Raw genomic sequence first — 19,058 nt, forward strand, 5'->3', positions numbered from 1 at the left:
TCAGATGGCTGTATAGCTCTTTTTGTACCCACTTAAGCTAATTGAACTAGAGTGTTAGTGTCAGTGATTAAGGACACCAAGGATTAAAAAGACCCATCCCAGGTTTCCAAAATGGCTCGAACCCATGGACATTTTTAACTGTGTTGCCACTTGAGAAAATGGGGAGATCGTAAAGACACACACACTTAATTTGATATCATCGTGTATTTTTTACTAAATTTGCACTTATTATATTTACTACAGAAAGGATAACTTGACTAAGATCTGTGTGTTTGGGGGCTTATTCTCCATCCTTTCTCAAACCTACTATTCTGCTAGACTCTGGAGTATACCACAAAATGTTGATGTATTTAACCTCATTACAAAAACTTCTAGCTTCATATGACATGTATTCAAAATAAAGTCACAACAATTAGAAGCTCACAAAAATTAAAATAAAACAAAAAATTATGAAGTAATCACAAAGGATGTTTTCTTATGATTCTTTATGCTGAATAGCCTCTTTTTTAGTTGACTGCTAGGTATTAAAATAAAGAATGATGGAGCTGGGCACAGTGGCACACGCATGTAATTCCAGAGGCTTGGGAGGCTGAGGTAGGAAGATCGCAAGTTCAAAGCCAGCCTCAGCAACTTAGTGAGGCCCTAAGCAACTCTGTGCTCAGTGAGACCCTGTATCTAAATAAAATACAAAAAAGGGCTGGGGATGTGGCTCAGTAGTTAAGTGCCACTGGTTCAATCCCTAGCGCGAGAGAGAGAGAGAGAGAGAGAGAGAGAGAGAGAGAGAGAGAGAGAGAGAGAGAAAATCTACTTTTTGAGAATGGGAAGTTAGCTCATTAATTTGATACGTCGAACACAAGAATTCCCAAGAGAAAAGTAGCTAAGACCCAGAAAAGTAAAGATAAATAGCTAAATCACATAGTTAGTAAGAGAGCTGGGACTGAAAGTAAGACTTGCTATTAACTCCTAAAAAGTGCAGATTTTCCTCTCTATCATGGTGTGCTTACAGATTTTAGAACTTGACATAATAGCTTGTGCACAGTAAGCTCAAGTTTGTTGAATTATTTTACCAAAAATGAAACAAGTATCCACTTGCAAGGGAAATATTAAGCTCGTGCAGCTAAGTCAGACATGATTTAACATGATGGACTTTTGTTACTGCTCTCATGTCACTAAACAGATCTCTAGAAAACCAGTGGGGCAATTCATAGTTCATTCTAGCCAGACTCCTAATAATGTATCCAGAAATCAAAACATATATCTTTGAAACAAGTACAAAACATTTGTTTTTTATATTGGGAAAAATGTGATTCATATAAATATCAGGAATATATTATAGTTTTTCCATTTGCCACAAAATATATTGGTAATCAGTTAAGTAACCTATAAAAAATAAAAAGATTATTTTTTTAAAAGGATGCAATTACCAGTTTGAGGCTGTACAACTTTGGAATCTTCAGATGGTTTAGCTGTAGGCACCATCCATGGCTTTTCACTTGAAGCTATATTGGAAAGAAATAGAATTTCCTGAGTATTTGTTTTAAAGAGAAAAAGGACAGGAATAGATTACTGGTATAGTGAAGTGGTCACCAGAAGACTGCATCAAAAGTCATTAAGTATTGAGAAGAAATCAATATATGCCCATCCATACAGCATGCAATCAGTGGCTAGGGAGAGACGAGAGCTTCAGATCACTCTCAACATTTTTAAGCACAGAAAACTAAGTAACTGAATTGCATCAAATAAATAGACTGATTATTTTTACTGAATGTGAAAAAATATAATCAAATAGGATTTTTTTTCCTTCTCTTACCTTTTTTTGTCTAAGAAATGACTGTTTGCCTGAGTTAACAGAATTAATTAGTTCATCGAGGTTTGCAGAGATAAGACCCAATAAATGTGTCCTACAGAATAAGCAATGCAAAGCCCTCATGCATGCTAGGTAAGTGTCCTGCCACTGGGCTTTATTCCCAGTCCACCACCCACATTCTAAACATCAATTATAAGGTACATTTATTACCAAAAGTACCCCTTGGTTTCTCAAAAGGGAAGGGTGTTTTTGCCTCAGGAAAATCTGGAAGACTTTTTGGAGCTGTAATGAAACACATAGGACAGTTATGACTGGAGGTGCAAATAAGAGAAGAGACTCAAAATTTCAGGCTTGCAAAGTCAGTAAACACAACAGGAATGATTTCATGTCAAATGATGAATCTTTAGCAGTATTTCTTACTTCTGTGTTTAAATGCATAGAAACATAATATTTCTTTTCCAATTTTTTTTTTTATAGTTAAGCTAGTATATCTGAGGTGTTTGGGCTCTTTTTTCTACCCTTCTTTCTTTAGCTATGCTTATATGTGCTCTCAGGTATATTTCATTTAATTTTTTTTTTTTTTTTGGCCCTGGGGATTGAATTCAGGGGCACTTGATCACTGAGCCACATTCTAGCCCTATTTTGCATTTTATTAGAGACAGGGTCTCACTGAGTTGCTTAGTGCCTTGCTAAATTGCTGAGGCTGGCTTTGAACTCATGATCCTCCTGCATCTGCCTCCTGAACCACTGGGATTACAGGCGTGCACCACCACACCCAGCTTCATTTAATTTTAAACCAAGCACCAAATACATTTGAATTAGAAAATATCTACCTGATAGCTTTTAAAGGTGATTTTTGTATCTATGTGGCTTTGTATATATGTTACTCTATCTTTTTAAATATTGCACTCATAAAGAAATTCTAAGCAATTAATCCTAAGAAATTCTAAGGAGTCTGTAGAAATATATCTACTCTATTAAGAGAGACAATTGAGTAAAAACAACTGTGCAGAAAATTCAATTTGTTCAATTAAATGACTATGAGTGAAATAATCAAACATGAAAATGTGACCACTAAAAAGAAAAAAATACACCAATGCATTTATCATACGAAGGGCCTCTTTAGGATACAAAGTCACACAGATTTTTAGCACATTTAAGGGCTTGGGTGTTGAGGAACTCATGGTTCTATAAATCATTTGTTCTTCCTTCTAGGGAGATGAATTTGAATGCAATAACCTAAGGACTTATATCAAGCATGCATAAAATTTCCAAGGTAATAAATAATAAAAGTGAAGTGTTTAATCATTTTTTACCTAGAGTGCTCAGGGGCAATTCAAACTTAGGCATTAGAATAGTTTGCAATGCTTCTGGAGTCGTTTCACTGAGAACTGCAATAAAGAAGAATGCAGTTAGCAACACCTTGAGTCATGACCTGATTTTGCTTCACCATGATCATGCACAGCAACCTTCACAACACTAAAGTGCAAAGAGCAGTTTGATGCTTCATATGGCAAGAGGTGAACTGACTTTCAAACCTGTAAGAGTTATATAGCTGTTAAAATTTGAAGGATGTACTTTCAGAATATCAACATTACAAGTGCAGAATGAAATTCTTCAGGGGAAGAGAACAAACAAGCAAGTTAGATTCCCTTGGGAAAAAATAGCAAATATGAGTGACATGAAATTCTTATTAAATAGGAGGACTCTTTGGAGGATTCTTCCCGAGTTCAGTATGCAAAAGACTTCCAAAAGCCAATCTGAGCAGAAGGCGCGGACAGTCAAGACTCGCAGGCTTTTCCCACCCTTCCAAAGTTGGAGGTTGAAAGATAGTATTCTGCATATTCAACCCAAGAGACAGCTTTAAAAAGGCATGCAATTAGCATCTAGCATCCAGTTCTGCCTAGAAGATCAGTCATAAGATCAAGGCATGTGTTACATCTTGGAAAGAAATGGCCTAAGAAATGGGAAAGTAATTGCCAGGAAATAGGGAGAAAGAGAGGAACAGTGGGGAGAGGGAAGGGAGGGAGGGGCAGGCTAAAGCATTGTGCTTACTTTTCTATGAAGGTTGGGAGATTTTTTGCAACAGTCTTTTTGTTTAAGGGGAAAAAAAAAAGTCCTTAGAATTACCTAGTGTTGTTTCTGAAACATCTACTTCACTAGACACAGTGGATTTAATGGTTCTGGGAACTATTTCAGGAATCACTGAAAGATTTAAAAAAAAAAGGACAACTAATTAAGATAAATGATGAATCAAACAAAGGCCACAAGACATCATTTGTTGGCTTTAGAATTACCAGCTGATATTTAGACAACCCATTTCTTTTCAGATCCTAATGTTAAGGACCGGGTGCCTGGGCACTCTTTTCCCCACCTGTCCTTTCTGGACTTGGTCCCCTTTTCTTGTGTGCTCTGCAAAAGCACATCACACTGACCTCCGTTAAAACATTTACCACATTAATTATTATTTTTGTCTTTCTTTATCTCTAGGGCTACAGTAAACAAGCAGAGACTAGTTTACTAAATAAATGGGCAAATAAAACAATGACCTAAGGCTAAAAGATTTACTTAAAGCCCTTACATTATCGGATTTTTCTCTCAAACCACATCAAACTTATAAAGCTTGGAACAGGGTTGAAATTATAATCAGGACTCAGATACTCAACCATAGGGCTGTTCCAACTGCTAGGTTAAAGGCAGTGAACAGCTCAGGTAAATAATTTGGGTAAAAGAAGAACCATGGTTACTGAGATCTGTAATGAAATGTGAGCTAGAATTTTGCAGGGTAAGAACATGAAATAAACACAATACTGAATAATAAGTTGTGGTTGTTGCCTAAGTATTTCTAAAGTGGAAAATTCTGAGGAGGGTTTGGCAGAGAATTAATAAATCTGTAGACTCTCATCAGACACTGAGCCAAGAGAAGAAAGTACAACTTGGAAAAACGGGTAGAAGCTTTGAGGCAGAGAAGGACTTGGAATCACCCACTGAGTCATGCCTGGGCTCTTCTGGGTACTGACCAATTGCGTTGAAATCAGAACACTACAGGAATTTCACCCAAGCCATTTATTCCAGTAGTGTTAAGTAACTTCTACCTCCATCCTATGAAGGTGGGGATGAAGGTCCAATCTCTCTTTAGGCAGGAACATACGTGCTCTGTCAGAAATATTCCTAATTCAATATGTTTCTTGATGCTATTTTATTACCACATCAATCATATCTTCTCTGGATCAGCTACAAGTCCAAAAGTTTGATACAAAGTAACTATAATGGATATTTCAAGTAATGGCAGTTTTGTGGATTGAAAAATTGACTTCAGATCCGAGTTACTTTGCTAAGTGTGGATTGTGGGAAATTCTTGGCAGAAGTTTGTTTGGATAAGGTGGTATAGCTCTGGCAAAAACTCTGTACTTGAGATATTAATGTATCCCCAGAGGACTAGATTGGATAGTTTCATTGAGAGAAGTTGAATGTTTATTAGTAACAGTGATAAACTCTGGGGAATGTGCTTACTACATTCATTCTTTAAAGTATTTTTGTTGAACTATTATATATTCTTTACACTAGGTTGTTCATCTCCCAGGGACATTTGTTTCTAAGTGATTCCAGGGTATTTTCACAGCTATCAAGCTAGAGGTTTGTGACAGATATAAATCAGTTTTGCCAAACAGACCACTTGTGAAAGGAAAGCAATGAAAAATGGTCTCAGGTTTTTATAGGAAAAAAAGCACTAGAACCATGGTAATACATTTTAGTGTAAAACTATTTTAATGTAAATGTAACAGCTTTCATTTAAAGTAAAATATATAGCTTACATATTATCTAACACTTCTGATTCAATAGTTCATTTCTCAAACATTGGGGATCAAAGTAAATTTCCTACTATGTCTTCACTGAAAAAAAAATAGAGACTAGTACATAATTCACTTTGAAAAAAAAATGTTACTTCTTTTCTCAATATCAACAGAAGGATCTCATTACCTGTAACAGGCTGTGCTGGGATTTTTTCAACCTCTGGTGTTTTAGATTCAGCAGGTAATGCCAAAGTTTCATTCTTGGCTAAAAAGTAAGAGAACAAACAATTTACCTCACTTCTTATAGTACAATGTCCCATAACACCTTGATCAAAACACCATCAAGTAATAAACCATTTTTAAAAATTAAACATACATCCCTTTTTACCAGTCAACTTCATTGTATATTTCTACCAAGATCTAGTATGAAATTTATTTTATGAAATTTCAAAGTATAGACTTTGAAATTCCTTCTTCTTAACCCCAGCTAATTGTCTAACATCTAAGTTGTCATCAGCATGAAGAAAAAGTGCCACCACAATACTTGGATAAATCTTGTCATTCTGTTTCATAAATAGTTTCCTGAAGGCATAAGTTTATATTACAAAAGTTCCTCAAATTTTTATATTTAAGTATGCTTAAATTTTTAAAAAAGAAATCAATAAATAAACATTTTCCATTATTATATATGGTAAAAACAATATAACAGGCCATGGCTTTAGTCTTGAAGAAACACAAATAACTGACAAAGAGAAATAAGTTATTTGGAAAAAAATTGTGTCAAAAAAAAAATGAAGAACGAACAGTAACTTTTATTTGAGCCACATGTTAACATAGATCTTTTCTTTTGGTCTCCATGGGAATTCAGTGCAAAGAATGAAATTACTTTTTTCATTTTTTCCTCCTCTTTATGCAACTATTTGGGAAACTTCCTTCTAAAATTTGGGTGTCCTTTTTCAAAGAAAGCACATTTCTAAACTAGACTTTTCCAATGATTAAGACATTCTCCAATTTTAAAATGTTCTTGGGATTAACTCTATTCAATTATTTAGCACATGCAATCTGTGACCCACTTATAGTATTTTGAACTAATACAAGAATTCATGCATTTTTTTTTAGATATCATGATCATACCACCTAGAGCTGATTAAAGAATCAGATAAGATTTTGTTGTTGTTTTGAGTGTCCAAAGGCTATACAGAACTTGGGTTTCTCAACAGTGGCACTGTCAACATTTGAGGTTGGATAGTTTGTGGGTTGGGGAGTGCTGCCCTATTCATTGCAGGACAGTTAGCAGCTTCTCTGTCTTCTACCCACTGGATTCCAATAGCACTCTTACCACTGTGACAAGCAGAGATGTCTCCAGACATTGCTAGATACTCCTTGGGGTAATCACCTGATGGTAAGAACCACCCATTTAATTTGTTCTCTCAAAGTTTTTCGAATGTGAAAATTTTGTAACTTTCTTCTATAGTTCACATTACTCTTATGAAGACCGTTTTCTTCTTTTTAGTTAATGTGGGCACATTAAATTTAGTTATTTACTTAAATTAATGACAATTAGAAAGCCATCTCATTGTTTAATCCGTTGGTGGCTTTCTAATTGTCTAATCAATTTTCCATATATAATGGAGGTGATTCCTTCAGAGAGCTTATTATTCTCAGGCAGGATCTGAAAGCTGTCAAATGGTAACATACTTGCCACCCATTGTGGAGTGTGTTTTGTACACTGCACAGCCTGTTTGCACAACAGAAATAGTTTATTATCAATGTTCATAGTTGGCTAGTACGGCATAAAGAGAAAGGATTCTCTTTCATAATTAAAACTAGACCCAGTATAATTTTATAAAATATATATATTTTTTAATTTCTAAATTTTACTAACATTTTCCTGACATCTTTTGTAAACAACTCTTGTTTAGACCTGTTTCTGATGATTATATGAAGAAACATTCAGATTACAAATTTTTATTTTTCATGAGGCCTGGTTCTGGTATTTTAAATACGCACTATAGGAAGATCCTTCCTTCCTTCCTTCCTTCCTTCCTTCCTTCCTTCCTTCCTTCCTTCCTCCCCCCCCCTCTCTCTTTCTAGGTAAAATGAAAATTTCCTTTTCTTTTTTCCAGCGTCTTTTTTTTCTATCAGGGTGATTTGTGCTAATTTTCTCCCTATTTAGTAATATCTTATGTTCTCAATGCTTCTCTGCCTAAGACTTTTCTCCATTTTTTCAAACCTTCAGATCCTAGACTTATGCTCCAAACTGCTTTAGCTCCTTATATTCAATACGAGTCCTTAGTTTTCAATTATGTTAACCCCAAACTAGACTTATTGGGGGAAAAAAGGCAAACTACCTTTCCAAGAGATATTTGTATTTTTTTTAGACTTTCACTAATTCCTTATTAAGACATGTTATTTCTAAATCTGGCATTTCAGAAGTCAGAGAAATTGGGAGATAGAGAAGATATTTAAATGGGGGAATCTTGATCTCTCCTGTCAACCTGTGAGTGTTCACTAACACTATGCACAGTCTCAGCAATAGGAAAATAAAATGCCAACTAAATGCAACCTAAGATTCAGGAAATTCCTTTTCCTCCGTTATTCTTCTGTACCTTTTTCAGCATAGTTGTTTCCCTTAATATTTGGCAGGCTAAGTCTTGGCTTTGGCAAACCCTTTGAATATCCCTTGGAGAAGAGTGTGTAATACTCGCTTTCTTGTTTATTTCTTTCATTATTCACACCATGTGTTCCTATAACAAAAGCTATTATATCTCTTGATGTCCCGTGATGGGTTCTGCTGGAATAGGGATATTATTTTTGGAATTTACTCTCTTAAAAATATAACTTTTCTGGATTGCAGTGATAATTAACCTCAGGAAAGTTTATTTCTCCCTTGGTAGTATAAAAAACTGTTTATGCCCAGGCTCTTTTTGTAAAAACATTGTTTCTGCGCAGAAAAGGAAACAATCAACAAAATGAAGAGGAGTCTAAAGATTAGCACACCATGTACCTGATAAGGACTGGTATCCCAAACACATAAAGAATTCATACAACTCTGTACTGCTCTGTCGCACACTAGAATGACTATTGTTGACAACAGTTTATTGAATATTTCAAAACTAGTAGTTGAGAGGATTTTCAATGTTCCTAAAGCAATCAAGTGCACTGGGGTGATAGATATGCCAGTTACTCTTACTTGATCATGACACATTAAATACATATGTTAAAAGGTTATATTGTTCCCCATAAATATGTATAATTAGTATGTGTTGATTAAAAATATTTTAAATAGAAAAAAATAATCTGAAGTAAATTGGGCAAAGACCTGAAGAGATGACACAAAAATGGTCAGTGGGAAATGTGATGAACATCACCAGTCATTAGAGAAATACAAATTAAAAACACAAGAGATCATCTCAATAGGATGGCTATTACCAAAAAGACAAGAGAAAACAAGGAGGTAGAGAAAGGAACATTTAAGTTGTTATAATCATTATGGAAAATAGTATGAATATGATTCAAAAAGTTAAAAATAAAGCTATCATTTAACATAGTCAGCAATCCTTCTAAGGGGTAAATGCCCAAAGGAAATGAGGCAAGCACTTCAGAGATAGATGCACCTCCATCTCCACTGAGGCATTATTCACAGCATCCAATATATGGAAACAACCTAAGGATCCACTGCAGATGAATGAATCAAGAAAAGAGAAAAGGGGAGGGGAGGGGAGGGGAGGGGAGGGGGGATAGTAGACAATAGGACAGACAGCAGAATACATCAGACACTAGAAAGGCAATATGTCAATCAATGGAAGGGTAACCGATGTGATACAGCAATTTGTATACAGGGTAAAAGCGGGAGTTCATAATCCACTTGAATCAAACCATGTAATATGATGTATTAAGAACTATGTAATGTTATGAACGACCAATAAAAAAAAAAAAGAAATATTAGCAAACAACATTCAAAAACACATCAAGAAGTTAACATACCATGAAAAAGTTGCTTTTATCCCAGGAATGTAAGGTTGGTTCAACATAGGCAAATCAATAAATGTAATTCATCACATAAATAGAATGAAGGATAAGAATCATATGAATATCTCAACAGATGCAGAAAAGGCTTTGATAAAATTTAGCACCTATTCATATTAAAAATGTTAGAGAAACTAGGCATAGAGAAAACTTACTACAACATTATAAAGATCATAAATCTCAAAACCAAAGCCAACATTATACTATAGAAAAAAATGGAAAGCACTTTCTCTAAAATCAGTATCAAAGAAAATATGTCTAATTTTATCAATCCTATGCTATATACTTTTTGAAACTAAGGCAGAAAATCAGGCAAGAGAAGGACATTACAGGGCTATTAATAGGAAAAGAAGAATTCAAATTATCTTTTCGCTATTGACATCATCCTATATCTAGAAAACCCCAAAAAACTCCACCAGAGGACTTCTAGAGCTGGTAACAAGATCAACAATCATTAATCAACAGCTTTCCTGTACACGAAACATAATTCTGCTAAGAAAGAAATCATGAAAACTATCCCATTAAAATTAAAAAAAATTAAAAAAAAAAAAAGAAACTGGTATCTAGAAATTAGATGAATGAATCAAGAAACTGGTATCTACACATGATGGAATACTATTCTGCTTTTGAAATGGAGATTTCATTGTTTGTAACAACTTGAATGAATTTAGAGAACATTATACTAAGTAAAACAAACCAGGCACATATAGAAAAATACTGTATGATCTTATTGATATGTAGTATTTTTAAAAAATTCAAATACATAGAGAATAAAATGGCAGATAGCTGGGGTGGGGTTTGGGATAAGAAGTGAGGAAATACAGGACAGAAGGTAAAAGGTATAAATGATTAAGTTCAGAAATACAAGATTCAACACAAAGATTACAGTTATAATATTGTACTATATGCCAGAAATTTGAAAAGAAAGTAGAATTTTGGTGCTCCTATCACACACACAAGAAAGGTAACTAACTATGTAAGGGGATGAATTGATATTAGTTGATGTGACTATAGTAACTATTTCACCAAATATACGTATATCCAAACATGTTTTATACATAAAAGATTAAAGAAAAATTTCATGTCTTTTTTTTTGAAACATGATCTGTTAGGATAATACACTTGATAGAATTTTCCTTGGATATACTGGATATTTTCAAGCATACTGAGTTATTAGTCTTTTCAGTGCAAAAGAAATTTTTCATATGCTAAGTTTAAGACAGGTGTTTTCCCATAAATTTTGTTTAAAAAGATAGTTCCTATTTTATTTACACATTTATTTGCAGTTTTATTAAAATAGCACTATCCTGAATCATACAAAAAAAACCTCAAATCCAATATAATTCCCTAAGTTAGAAAAAGCACAAAAGGCTAGTTCATATTAAGGCAGCATGTACAACTTGGCAAAAGAAAAAAAATGAACAGGAAACATCATTCAAGACTAAGGAATAAAACATAGCATCTTCTGGTTCAAAAGTGGCACCAGTTGTCTGGGAAGCAACTTTGACCATCCTTCACAAACCCTGATCTTTGTAGTTTTGGTGAACACATTAGGGACCAAATGAAAATGAGATTGGCTGGGTATTTTTCCTTCTCCTTCCAAAAAGTCCTTCCCAGAAACAGGGTGAAAAATATAGTCTCTGGGCAGAGAACAGATGAGTGCAAGAATCCTGCATTATATACTTTCACCTACCTAAGGTTTTCCTCCTTCTCTTTTCAGAAACTTCTTAAAATTAATACCTGAGAGAAACTTAAGGTTTTACTTTTTAAAACTCTTACTGGTTGCCTAGCATTGAATGAGAAAAATATAAAAAACTTAACTTTCATATCCTAATAATTCTACTTATGCAAAATTTAAGGGGTCTAGATATTTGAAAAACATGTGGAGAGACGGAAATTGCTGGTTTTGTTTTTACCTAACTTAAGTTGCTTGGCTTTGTATGAACAAAACTGAACATCTCCTCATGGTACTATCTTCCAAAGAAGAAAATTGGAAAAAAGTTATTAGAGGAAATGCTTTAAGTATTTCCCTACTCAGTATTATGTTGGTTATGGGTTTGTCATATATAGCCTTTATTATAATGAGGTATGCTTCTTTTTATTGTTGGTTGTTCAAAACATTACATAGTTCTTGATATATCATATTTCACACTTTGATTCAAGTGGGTTATGAACTCCCATTTTTACCCCGTACACAGATTGCAGAATCACATCAGTTACACTTCCATTGATTTATAGATACTTTGTTCAGAGATTTTATCATCAAGGGATGTTGAATTTTATTAAATTTTGACTGCATTTGTTAGGATGATAATGTAATTTTTATCCTTGATTCTACTATTGTGTATTGTGTTTACTGATTTGCACATGTTTAACCATCCTTGCATCCCTGGAATGAAACCAAATTAAACATGGTATATGATCTTTTTAATGTGCTGCTGAATTCTATTTGCAAGTATTTAAATTGAGACTTTTGCCCCTATCTTCATCAGGAATATAGGTCTATAGTTTTTCTTTTTTGTTGTTTTTGTGTCCTTGTCAGGTTTCAGTAGCAGGGTAATGATGGTTTCAAAGAATGAGTTGAGAAGGATTCCTTCTATTTTATGGAATAATTTGAGGAACATTAGTGTTAATTATTCTTTAAAATTTTGTTCAAATTTAGCAGTGGGCTTTTTTTTGTGGGGAGACCTTTTATTACTGATTCAATATCATTATTGTTTATTTGTCTATTTAGATTTTTAAATATCTTTTTGGTTCAATTTTACTAGGTCTTATGCACTCAGAAATTTGTCTATTTCTTCTAGATTTTACAATTGATTGACATACAGTTTTTCAAAATATTCCCTATTCTTTTTGTCAGTTTTGCTTGATTTATCAAAGAACCAACTCATTGAGCTTTTATATTATTTCTTTTTAGTCTCCATTTCATTTATTTCTTTTGTGATTCATATTATTCCTTCCTACTACTGGTTTTGGGTTAGTTGTTTTTTCTCTAAGACGTTGAGATTTTTATTTAGATTGTATGAGATCTCTCTTTTTTTGAGGGGAGAGGGGTACCAGGGATTGAACTCAGGGGCACTCAACCACTGAGCCACACCCACAGCCCTATTTTGTATTTTATTTAGTGACAGGGTCTCACTGAGTTCCTTAGAGCCTTGACATTGCTGAGGTTGGCTTTGAACTCATAATTCTCCCGTCTCAACCTCCTGTGTCACTGGGATTACAGGTGTGCAGCCTCTTTCTCTTTCTCAATACAGGCACAAACTATAAAAATTATAAAATTCTCTCTTACAATTGTTTTTGCTGCACTCCATAGGTGCTGTATGATGTTTACTTTCCATGTGTTTGAATAATTTATGCAGTGTCTATCTGTTGATTGTTAGTTTCATTCTTTACTAGTGAGTAGAGAAGATGTGAGATACTATTTCAACTTTTTTAAATTTGTGAAGACTTGTTTTGTGGCCTGATATGTGGTTTAGTTTAAGACAATGTCTGTTAAGTCCATTTTATCTAGAGTATAATTTATTAATCTGTAAATCATTTGTTCTCAAATTAGCAATTTTTTGTTAGTTTCTTTATTAATTTTTTGTTTATATGTTCTATCTACTGGTGAGAGTGGGACTTTGAAGTCATCCAGAATTATGATATTGGGATCTATCTCTCTCTTTATGTCTAGTAGGTTTTCTTGGTACATGTGTTTTGTATTTTTACAAAAGTGGATGCTTTGACATGTAAATTCATAACCACTGTAACTTATTGATGAATTGTTCCTTATATGTTCCCTATAAAGTGACCTTCTCTATCTCTCCTGCTTGCTTTTGGATTTTGTTTTCTATCATTTTATTTTCAGTCTGTGTATATCTTTGCTGGTGAGGTGAGTATGTAGGTAACATACGGTTGGGTCTTGTTCTTAGCTCATGCAGTGTCTTTTCATTGGAAAATTAAGATAATTCACATTCAGAGCTATTCAAGATGTGGACTCATTCCTGATTTTTTTTCCTGATTGTTTTAAATATTCCTTACTTCCTCTTATCGGTCTTTGAAGTTTGATGGCTTACTCTACTGATTCTTTCCTATTTCTAATTTGTATATCTATTTTTCTCGTGGGATTTTTTTTCATGTGCTCTCACAATGGTGATTTTTTTTCTCTTCTGGTTATAGGATTTTCTTAAGCATTTTGTGTAATTCTGGTCTAGTGGTCATAAATTCCCTTAGTTTATACTTATCATGTCAGGTCTTTATTTCTCTCTTCAATTCTGAAGAATAAGCCTTGCTAGGAATAGTAATTTTGGTTGGTAGTTTGGAATTTTAAATTTTAGGATTTGAGATATATCACCCCATGATATATTGGCATTTAGAATTTCTTTTGAGGAATCTGCTATTAATCTTAAGCGTTTGCCTTTATATGTAACTTGTTTCTTCTCTCTTACAGATTTTAATGTTATTTCTTTGTTCTGTACTTTAGGCAATTTAACATGTCATGAAGAGGTCCTTTTTATTCTGATTATATCTATTCTAAATGCCTCTTGTACCTGGATGTCCATGTCTTTCCCAAGATTTGGGAAATTTTCTACTATTATTTCATTGAATAGTGTTTTTTTTTAAACATCATCTGCCTATAGTTCTCACTAGGAATGCTGATGAGCTGAAAAATTTGATTTTTTAAGGGCTTCCAGAGATCTTGTATGTTCTTTTCATTCCTTATTTTTGCTTGAGTATGAAATTTCAAAGTACTTGCCTTTAATCCCTGATATTCTTCCTTCTGCCTGGTCTAGTCTATTTTGTGGCTTTCATTAGAGATTTTTTTATCAGATTTATTGCGCTTTTCAATTCTAGGATTTCTGTTTGCTACTTTTTAAAATCTCTCTCTCTTCACTGAATTTTCCTCATTATCTTTCTTAACTCATCTAACCATTTATCTGTATTTTCTTGGGTTTCATTGAGCTTTCTTAGGATTATTCTTTTAAAATCCATATCTAGCATTTCATCCACTTCATTATTTTTGGAGTCTGTTACTAGGGAGTTATGAACTTGAGGAGGTGTCATATTACCTTGCTTTTCATATTACCTGTGTTTTTGAGATTTACACATCTGTTTATATGGATAGCTCTTCTACTTTTGTATGATGACTTTCTTAGTAAGCAGTTTTCTCTTTACAGCATATCTTAGAGTATTGGTTTGTTGCTCAATATTGAGTTAATTTTCTATTAGACTCTATAGTTTAATCTCTCCATGGATTCTTTTGGCTGTGAATAGTGGGTCTGGATACAGTATAAGAATCTGAGGGAAGCACTCTTTCATAGGTCTTGTAAGAGAGAGGGCCCTCTGAAAACTTGAGCAGGTTTGCTATATACAGCACAGTATTGGGTGAACCCTGTGGTTATTCCTACAGTGGGAGCGGAAGCCTTTATTAGGTGGTTGGGAGTTTCCATAGGTACTATTGATATTGAATCTGTTACTGGAAAGAAATTCTGATACCGGTTGCTCCAACTGTGAAGCTCTTATTCTTAGTTTGTACACTGCTACAATTACTGGTGTTTCACAGGGCGAGGTATGGGCTGAGATCACAGTTCCCTCTCTGTGATACCCACAGTCCTGTTAACAATGTGTGATCTGATAAGATGTGGGCATGATTGATGCAGAGAGCCTTCATATACTCGGTGTTCATAATGGTTGTATTATTCCTCTCTGCTGTTACTGTGTGGGTCCCTGTCCAGGAGTGAACCTCAGAGCCCCCCTAACTTTTCCTGCATGATGGATTGATGACTGGGAACTTTTGCTTCCCCCGTTCTTTAAGTTGAAGTATCTGTCAAAGTTCACACTGGAACAACATATAATTCCTCCCAGCTGGGCTGTGAGTGTACACAGTGAAAAAGCACCCATCCAATGGATACGGGCCCTGGGGCTCAATCCCTGGCAACACACACACACACGCACACACACACACACACACACACACACACAAATATTGATAAAAACCAAAAATATAAAAAACTAAAAATTTGAAAAGGAGAAAAATAAATAAAAATGAAAAGGCAGGAAAAAAAAGACAAAGGAGAAGCATAAAAACATGAAAAAGGGGATTTTTTTTTTTTAATAAAACCTCTTCTTTCTGAGGTGCTCAACGATGGTGTTGGGGTAGATGATTCCAGAGCTTCTCTTCAGGTCTTCTTAGACTATGCACCTCCCATGCAATGGCTATGGGTTTTTTATGCCCTATTTTTTTTTTTTTTAAGCTGGGTAACTAGCAGGAGTGGTTTGTGGCTGACACTAGATAAAATTCTACTCTTCTGCACTGCATGCTGGAACAAGCTAGCATGGAATGAAAAATGTACCAGGCAAAGATTATCTTCTTTGATTTATACTCTACACAGTCCATCAGCTGGGCCAACCCAAGCACTGTGATGTGAACCCAGACACCTCTGAGAGCAGACAGGAGGGATGGAGTCACAGAGAGTCTTTATCTTGTGCTGGGAAGGAGCAGCAGTATTCAGAATCCATAAGCTCTGCTGCCCTTGACCATGGTGACCCCAGACCTGGCTCCCACGTGAAACCGCATGACACTGCACTTCCTGGATTCAGAAGGCATGTAAACCTAAACCGTTGATTTTATAGGGAAGCACCTTCTGTATTGCCATGTGCATTTCCTACACCATAAACTAAGCAGGCCTGAGTCAGAGTCACTCCCCAAGCCAAAATTAACCAGTGAGATGGCCACTTGCTGAAGCCTCTTAATGAAATGGCTACAGGGTCCTTGAAGTAGAAAATGCCAGGATTTCTGTCCCCCAGAAGAGTTTAAGCTCAGACAGTAAGACTTTTCTTAAGATGGCTCCTGATTACAGGGGAAATACAGGGAATTACTAAAACCAGCTCTTTGTCAATCCCAGTTCTCTTCAGCATTTAGACTGTATTCTGTACCAATGGAGCTCTCTGGGACTTCTCTTTCCCTTATGCCTAGGCTAAGGGGATACTTTTCTTCCCCTGGATGTGTTGCCATTCAACAGGGTTCTGGCATACTCTTTCTCTTGGTATAGTCTATTATACAAAATCTCGAGGTTTCACCTCACCTTTATCTCTTCAGTAAATTCCAGTCTCTCTCCCTGTCATGCACCTCAACAGGCAGCTACAGACCTGTTGTTATTGTTCAGTCTTATGGAGAATAGATGGCTCTATCCCATCATGTTGGCTCCTTACCACAATACTTTATTAAAATAAGTCTTTTTGTTATATCTCATTTGTCATGTGTTTTCTCTCTCTCAACTAAAAAAGAGAAAGCATTAACTTAATTTTGCTCCATTGTTGAAAGAGTGACCTTTCCCCTGAAGTATAGAGTCTGAAGTTCCAGTATGTGCAGGCATAAATTTGTGTAACTCACCGTTATAGCTCCTAGGAACTTGCAGTTCAGGCATGGAGTAATGCTTAATAAGTATTTGTTGATTGAAAGCTACCAAACTTGGCCTTGGGCTTCTGTTTTTTCTTCATCCACACAACTTCTTATTTCAATTTCATATTAAATGCTAAAGTTCTTAGGTAGTCTTTAGCTCAGAGAAAACATTTTCTCTTTTATGTCTTGTTCAGTTTGTACCACATGATATTGTTTCCTTCCCCATTTGCCAACAATCCAAATGTTCTCCAGAGACAGAGAGGTGGTTCTCAAAGTGAGGTCCCTGGACCAGTAGTGTCATAGTTACCTAGAAACTTGTTAAAAATGCAAACTCCCAGACCTCACCCCAGATCCTCTTCATCATTAACTCAGGGTCCTAGCAGTCTATAGGTTCATAAGCCCACCAAGTGCTTCTGATCCTCAAACAAGTTTGAGATCCTCTTCTACAGGGACATTTAAGACTCTAATTTGATACTCAAAAGGAGAAGGTGCCCAGAGAGCACCACAATTATTCCTTGGCCTCCCTTTTAGTGGATTTTGTTACTATTTTCAAAAATTATGTTTTGTTTTTAAACACTGAAATCATACTCAGTTCTTTCTAGAAGTAGGAAGCAATATGAATCTCAAGTGTAGTAATTCTAATATATCTGACCTTTAAATTAGTTCTCATAGACTATATCTTGTGGCCCCTTGATAGCATAGTTTAATGAGTTTATAAAACACATGTAAATACATTTATATAAATATAACATTTATAGTTAAATATTTATATTTGTAACAGAATGTGATTCGTATGAATATCTCTAACACTCCAACCTCCTTGCTCCTGGTTTTTACTTTGCCATCAAACATTTCATTTGCAAGATTCCTGGAATATCCTAAGAATCCTGAGTCAGTACTAGTACTCAATCATTGAAAAGTCAATGTAGAGTTTTGCTGCTTACCCAATTGTGTCTTGATTGCATCTGAAATCTCAAACATAATGGATGTAGGAAGTTTTATAGTGGTGTCATTAGGACCTGGTATAATAAGGTGAACTGCAAAGAAATAGATATAAATAAGATAGGGGAAAGACAATCAATCATGACATAAAGCTCAGAACACCAGGTACTAGAATATGAAGCTTAGTGTTTATTTTGGTTAGTCAGTTTTGACCTCAAATTTAAAATGTTGGGAGAAAATATGATCATACCTTTGAAATAGAGTGTTTTCCATTTTTAGAACTGAACTACTGAAATCCTCGGGATTTAATCTATAGATTAAAAATTATAAAATGTCTGTTTAAGATGTGTGATGAACCAAGATTATTATCAATGATTTTTTTTTTTTTTTTGGTAGTCATAGGGATTAAACCCAGGTCCTCCTACATGCTTGGCAAACATTTTACCACAAAGCTACATCCCCAACCCAATGACAGTGACTTTTAAAAGAGCAGTTCAATACAAGAAAGACTCCCATGTAACTTCAAACAACCCTGTGGGCACGTAGGATGAACACCATCATTCCCACTGGGCATGGGCTAAAGATTCTTCTTGAACACACCGTGATAAAGGCAGTGTCTCTTGGCTGCTAGCCTAGAAGGCACACAGGTCAGGATGGCACACAGTGATAGGAAATAGACTGACAATTTAACAGCTCTTCTCACTGTGTAAAACTCCTTCAGGGCCCTATTATTAAAAGACAGTCTAAGCTGCTGATTCTAGATATGGGTTTCAAGGTTGACTCACCTAGTATTGGTCCTCCATAGGGAGTCTTATCTGGGGATTTAGTGGAAGCCTTGTGAGTAACATTCTGAATCACTGTTGAAATACAAAAGAAATAGTGAGTTGAGATAAACAAAACAAAAGAGGAAGCAGTAAGGAGTTAATAATGTGAAGCCATCTGTCCTGTGAATATCCTAATCCAAGTTTATCAGTTAATAAAAAACAATTCAGTGGGCTGGCTACACAGCCAGCAGGAGGATTACCTAAATACCTCTGCCTTTAGGTAACGAAAGGATATTATTCTATCATAAAGTGTTCCATTCTAATTACTGGAAGATTTC

The 19,058-nt window shown here is 35.1% G+C and overlaps 1 protein-coding gene across 3 annotated transcripts in view; it reads right to left on the minus strand.

The window, feature by feature from the left end:
* The window catches only part of Abi3bp (ABI family member 3 binding protein), a 233,185-nt gene that overhangs the window by 106,583 nt on the left and 107,544 nt on the right, over positions 1–19,058 (minus strand). For all 3 annotated transcript variants that reach the window (XM_026402395.2, XM_026402396.2, XM_026402392.2), the window contains exons 8-14: positions 18,742–18,813; positions 17,959–18,051; positions 5,789–5,866; positions 3,938–4,012; positions 3,124–3,198; positions 2,018–2,089; positions 1,425–1,499 (exon numbers count right to left, since the gene is read on the minus strand). In XM_026402395.2, the coding sequence (XP_026258180.2) occupies positions 1,425–1,499; positions 2,018–2,089; positions 3,124–3,198; positions 3,938–4,012; positions 5,789–5,866; positions 17,959–18,051; positions 18,742–18,813 (540 nt within the window). The remainder of the gene's footprint in view (positions 1–1,424; positions 1,500–2,017; positions 2,090–3,123; positions 3,199–3,937; positions 4,013–5,788; positions 5,867–17,958; positions 18,052–18,741; positions 18,814–19,058) is intronic.

This window comes from Urocitellus parryii, chromosome 2 (assembly GCF_045843805.1).
Source record: "Urocitellus parryii isolate mUroPar1 chromosome 2, mUroPar1.hap1, whole genome shotgun sequence".
Lineage (NCBI taxonomy): Eukaryota > Metazoa > Chordata > Mammalia > Rodentia > Sciuridae > Urocitellus > Urocitellus parryii.